This window comes from Colobus angolensis, unplaced genomic scaffold (assembly GCF_000951035.1).
Source record: "Colobus angolensis palliatus isolate OR3802 unplaced genomic scaffold, Cang.pa_1.0 Scaffold38, whole genome shotgun sequence".
NCBI lineage: Eukaryota > Metazoa > Chordata > Mammalia > Primates > Cercopithecidae > Colobus > Colobus angolensis.
In genome coordinates this window covers 7,765,522-7,771,557 of record NW_012117154.1, presented here as the reverse complement: position 1 = coordinate 7,771,557, position 6,036 = coordinate 7,765,522, and the positions used below count along the sequence as shown (strand labels likewise).

The window sequence follows — 6,036 nt, the reverse complement described above, 5'->3', positions numbered from 1 at the left end:
TGAGTGTGGAGCAGCTGGGAGTGGTGGGGGAACTGGGAGTGGTGGAGAAACAGAATGAAGAAAAGATTATTGGGGAATGGGGCATGTCCAGAGCTTGAGCTCTGGTGACCTGGACAGGAGGTAAGGAGGTACCCTGGAAGGAAACAAGAGGAACAGAGCAAAAGGGGTGGGGCGTGTGGAGACCAGGGAGGGCTTCAGAAGATAGCCCAGACTCTGATGGCTCCAACAGGAAGCAGCTTGGTGGGGGCCGCCTGCCCGGGGTCAGCCCCAAAGACAGTTCTGCCCCGCCCCCTGGTGGCAGCGTCTGAAGCCACAACCACGTGCCAGGGCGCACAGGCTGTGGGATGCAGAGGCCTCTGGGATGGCAGGAGGGCCTGGTCCCCGGAACCATGCATGTCACCAGCGTCCCTCCCTCCCCACGCCCTGACCTTGAACCCCTGGTTAGTTCCTGTTCCCGCTGGGCCTCCTGTTCCCTTCCTTGATCACTTTATGCATGCTTGGCACTGCCATCCTCCTTCCCAGCGTGTCCACACCCCCACACTGCTGGGGGACTCCACGGCTCACCGGGCCACGTGCTGGCTGCCTCCACCCCACCTGAGCTCCAGGACAAGGGCATGCTCATGACAATGCCCTTGGTACCTGAAGGTGCCTGGCACGCAGCAGCCACGGAGCCACTGTCCAGTGAACCCAGGACCGAGCTCTCCTCCAGTGAACCTGGGACCAAGCTCTCCGGTTCTGTCACGGCCCCTCTCTGGACTTCCCAATGTACCAAGATCTGTTTCTAGGGCTCGGGTTCTGGTGCTACGCTGCTCGGAGCTGAGTTCCAGTCAAGCCCTACAAGCTGCAGGGCCCTGGGCGGAGCAAAGCCTCATCTGCAAGTGGGGACACTGAGGACTCCCAGGGCCGCCTGGGCTAAGGGCAGACGCAGGTGAGGACAGGCCTGGCCCAGCAAAAGCACCTGAGTGTGGGGTGCCACACTGGATCACCTCAGAGAGAGAGAGAGAGAGAGAGAGAGATAGAGAGAGAGAGCGAGCACGCGCGCGCGAAGGCGAGCAAACAAGCGTGCAGCCGGGGCCTGCACGAGGCTGAGAGGTTCTGGGGACAGTGCCGCCGTTCCAAGCCCAAGGGATGGTTTTGCACGTTTTCTTGGTGGAAACCCCAAAGTGAATGCTTGTGATTGTGCACTTTTCATGCACTCACGCACACGTGAATATACATGTGTGGTGTATGGGTACCCCCCCACCACGCAAAATGTGTCCACACCAGCCTATGAGAAAGGGGAGGAGCCTCACCTTACCCCGGACGTGGGAGGCTCCTCTGCTGCCCGGGCCAGGGTAATCCTGGCCCCAAGGCAAGTGCTGTGGGCGTGTGCAGTGGGCGTGGACACCCGCCAGGCCTTCCTGAGGCCTGGCCTCGGTGGGAGGAAGGCCACTAGAGAACCCAGCTCCCACGGAGGAAGAACCAGAAGCATCAGGCCAAGACCCGATGCGGGGTGCACCGGGGCCTTCCTGCCTTACCCATGGGTCCCCCGTGCCCTCTCGAGGTGGTGAACGAATCTGCTGATTCCACGTGGTGGGTGGGGAGGCCCAGGGGGTGTGGTGGGTACCGTGCAATTGAGGGTTCGAGTCTTGCGGGACCAGGGGCCCCGTTCCAGGTCCGGCACCTGACACACAGGGAGATGCAAACCAGACCACACGGAACTGCCGTGCCAGCAGCCCGAGTGGACATTTCCCACACCCCCAACCCAACATGGGGCAGTTCCTGCGACCCACCCAGCGTGGGGCCTCTCAGGCTGGCCTGGCCCTGGCTGCTCAGGCAGAGACAGACCCAAAAGGCAACAGATATGTGACACCGAGTGAAGTGTGCAGACACCTGACTCCCATCCCAAGTGCTTTCTCCCCCAAACAATCCGGCATACACAGATGAACGCAGCACAAAGTCGAATGCCCACACACTTTATTTCCCTTCAGACACGTCTGCAAGCTTCTGCCACACCTGAACACACAGCCTGGCACCAACGCTACCATCACTCCCCAGAGGTCAATCTAGGGGACTGAGGTGCTGCAACTTCCCTTTCTTCCTGAAAATTAAGAGAACTGAGACTAATTGAAGAAACCTCACTGCCATTCCTCACTCAGTCTCAGCTGGCCTGAAACGTGGCTGTGGGAAGTTGCCACTTTGGGAAGGCATTTATTCTCTGCGGCTACAGGGATTGTCTGCTTTAGAAACCCCCTTACGCTGATGAACTCAAAAGTCCCTTCAGAGTAGAGAACCAACCTTTCATGGTCCATAAATGTGGTATTTCTGGTTTCCTCATCAGGAGACTTGCAAACCTAAAAATGTTCTTCCTTCCAAAAACTAACCTGAAGTATAAAACCTCGGACGGCAGAATTTTCTGTTTCTGGAAAAGCTGGCTGCGATTTTGTTTTTGGGACACAGTGAGGCAAGTCCCTGTGGCAGAGAATGAATTGGCCCCTCGGCCTCTGTATCTGAGAGCAGCCCAGCCAAGCCCAGGAAGAAACGCCCCCCCAGGCACTGCAGCCCACCCTCCTTACAGAGAGAACGCCTGCAGGTTTCAGCAAAAAAAAAAAAAAAAAGGGCCTGCCAGACTCCCAGCTGGATGGAAAGCAGCTGACAGCTCCTCAGCCAGAGGGTGAGGCCAAGTCCTGGCACCAAGCCAGGACCCCGTCTGTGCGCGTCACTTTCCAGTGAGTTCCAGCACCTTCCGCACCATGGCCCCGATCCCGTCGTGGATGTGGTGGAGTGCCGCCTCACACATGAAGGCTGGGGTCGTGACCACCTTGTTTTTCTGGTCCACGTGAGCTTCGTGTGCAGAGTTACGGAAAAGCTGCCCCGCACGGACCCGAGGGACTCAGGTGTGGAGCCCTGGCCCCGGCCCCACCCTCACCGCACATCCTAACTTTGTTCTCAGGTAACTTGGAACAGGAGAACTTGCTCCTGGTCCAGTCTGTGCTGGCAGGACCCCGCTTTCTGTATGATTGATGCTGCTGAACAACATAGGAAGGTACCTGTTCCCAACTGACATGCATTCTAGAGGAAGGAAGCAGGAAATTCCAGGGAACGGGGCAATGCCCTCAGGGCACCTTTCATGCCAGCATCACACAGGCTCAACACCTACACATGGCCACGAGCTGCCCTGCCACGGGGGCGCACACATGCCTGGGTCCTCACAACCATCATGGGAGGCAGTGGCAGCGCCTCCACTTTTCAGAGAACTGGCTGTGAGGGAGCCGGTCCTCATGCTGCAGGGCAACAGGCAACAGGGCAGCAGGTGCACAACTGGGGCTGGCCAGCCAGACCTGAGCCTCCCCAACGCCACGCATGCAACCAGCGGCCAGGCCTCCACACCAACCAACACGTGTCCCCACCTTCCTGCAAGTAGTCAGCGGCCTGGGGCCAGTCTTCCCCCGCGCTCCTGCCCGGCAGGAAAGCTTCAGGGGGGGAGACAGGAGGCAAGACAGGGCCTGACGTCGGAAGCTGCCTGTGAGTAAAAAGCTGCCCCACTGAGAGGAACTGCACCCTCCAGAACAACAGCTGCAGGGGACCGGGTCCATGCTGTACTCATTCTAGCAACTTCTGGCACCCCAGACTGTTCTGTTCTCTCAACTGGGCCCACATGGACATTCTTCCAGGGCCAGGCAGCGCCTCCCAGGAGCCTCCCTCCAAATCTCCCTGGGAACAGCCCCACTGGTGCTCTCGGTCCATCGTCTCAGAATCCAGGGGACACACCTCAACAGGAGGGGCCGGAGGCTGTGAGGCTGGCTAGAATCACCTGGCTATTCACACTGGCCTGAGAACTCCCACCCAAATAAAGCCAGGAAGTCCCTGCCTCCTGCACGCGCAGCCGCTCTCCCTCCACATCTCAGGAAGCCCCTCCCTCCTGCACACCTGGCCGCTCTCCCTGCACACTTCGCACACACTCTTTCCTCACCCTCCCCTGGGCTGGAGCATCCTGAGGTCCCACAGCTTCCCCTGCAGGGTGCTGCCCCCTCCCCCTATGCAGGCCCCGAGTATGGCTGTCTGGGGGTTGTGAGCAGACTCAACAGTCAGGCTAGGGACCCGGACCACCTGCCAACCACGCACCAGCTGGGCCGTCACAGCCATCTGCTTTACACCCTCAGACACATGGCCACGGTGCCCACCAGGGGAGGCCCCACAGGGAGAGCAACAGGTGCAGCTCCCGGTGAAGAGGCCGCCCAGAGGCGGGGCGTCCCTATGCACGTCTCAGGGACAAGCGCAACTGCGGGCTGGGGCCTGGCTACCAGGAAGGATATGGCCACTTCCTTCACGAAGTGCTTGGCACCCAGGGCCTTGATGGCTTCAGCAGTCCCAGCGTAAGGCCACTTGCCACCTTCCTCCTGCTCATGGCCCACGGTGACCTCGACTCCTCTGAGCACCTTGGCTGCGAGGACAGGTGCGATGCAGCACAAGCTGAAAGGCGAGAAGAACACGGGTCAGGCAGGTGCGGGACCCCAGGCTGCACGGCCTGCAGAACAGAAATGACCCTCGCCATGACCCCAGGCTGCCCTGCCATGGGGGCCCTGCCGTCCCTGCCCGCTGTGAGCCTGGGCTGCCCGGAGGCTGTGGCCCATGGGATGTGGTGGAGGTGGCACCAGGTGACTCAAGGCTGAGTGAAGTGTCCTCAGCCCCACTCCCCACCCAGCACTCCCTGCAGGCACTCAGGCACCAGGCCACAGAACCCCGAGGGGAGCCCCCAACAGTCACGGATGAGCCCCAAGCCCCAGGACACCCCAGACTAGCGGGAGTCCCGGGCTGCCGAAGTCCACTCACACAGGCGGTAAAGGCGTGCGGCTGCCCCAGCCCTGAGTTGTGGGATGCTCTGTGACCCAGGAACAGGGATCACAGCTGCACTGACCAGCCACACCAGACCCCCTTCACAGCGGAGGCACAGCGGGCCAGGAGCAGCCTCACCAGCCTCCAACCTGCAGCGCAAGTCTCAGCAAGTGCAGGCTGGTGGCACACGCCCGACCCTGACACGCAGGCCACAACAGCTACACCCGGGCCCTGAAGCTGAGGGTCCCGCCATGCCCACCCCTGGGTCCTGCTTCTGCTTCACCAGGAACCCCTTCCCCTTCCTGCCCAGCCAACAGAGGCCCCTCTGTGTGCCAGCCACTGTGCTCACAGCAGCGCCTTCAGTGACCTGTGTTGTCCACACCTCATGGCCACCCAGGGGCGACAGTGGAAAGGGCACGGCCTCATCAAACAGCAGCCCCATCCCCTGGCAACCTGTGGTGTGGCCCACAGCTGTCAGGCCCCATCCTGCCCCCAACACCCCACACCTTGACCGGTCTTCCTTCATCCCTCCTCCCGCCGTCTATAGTCCTACCCGCTCCCAACAGGCCCAGGTGGAAACTGCTACCATGGGCTGTAACAAAACACAGTTAACAACACATGTCACAACCAGGCACAGTGCCTCACGCCTGTAATGCCAGCACTTTGGGCAGCTGAGGCAGGCAGATCACCTGAGGTCGGGAGTTCGAGACCAGCCTAACATGGCGAAAACTCATCTCTATTAAAATTACAAAAATTAGGCCTGGTGGCAGGCGCCTGTAATCCCAGCTACTTGGGAGGCTGAGGCAGGAGAACGGCTTGACCCTGGGAGGCGGGGGCTGCAGTGAGCCAAGATCACTCCAGCCTGGGCAACAGAGACAGACTCTCTCTCAAAACAAACCCACACCCCAAAACTGCATGTCCTAAAGCTGAAGCAACTTCTGGCTGCCTATGAAATGAAGGCCCCTGCCACCCTCCGAGCAGGCAGGAAGTCTGGGAAGCAGGGTCTCAGGAGCTCCTGATGCTGTGTGCAGCCACCTGGCCATCAAGTGCCAGCTACAGATACCACAGCGGCTCCTGGCACAGCCCAGCACCCACCTCAACTACCGCATTCAAGGAAGGGGTCCCGGCACTAAGCAGCCGGGCCGCCTAACAGCCCCTGGCTGGCCACGCAGGCCTCTGGCACCTGGCTGAGGGGTGGGTGGGGCCGGCTGCAGGAGGGAC

General features: G+C 60.5%; 1 protein-coding gene across 4 annotated transcripts in view; it reads right to left on the bottom strand.

The window, feature by feature from the left end:
- Positions 1-1,942: 1,942 nt before the first annotated feature.
- LOC105520408 (chromosome unknown open reading frame, human C21orf33) overlaps positions 1,943-6,036 on the bottom strand; it is a 12,893-nt gene continuing 8,799 nt past the window's right edge. For 3 of the 4 annotated variants that reach the window (XM_011954130.1, XM_011954133.1, XM_011954131.1), the window contains 2 exons: positions 4,296-4,452; positions 1,943-2,827 (listed from right to left, as the gene is read on the bottom strand). In XM_011954130.1, the coding sequence (XP_011809520.1) occupies positions 2,699-2,827; positions 4,296-4,452 (286 nt within the window). In that variant the 3' untranslated portion in view covers positions 1,943-2,698. The remainder of the gene's footprint in view (positions 2,828-4,295; positions 4,453-6,036) is intronic. The other variant, XM_011954132.1, reaches the window with a different exon arrangement.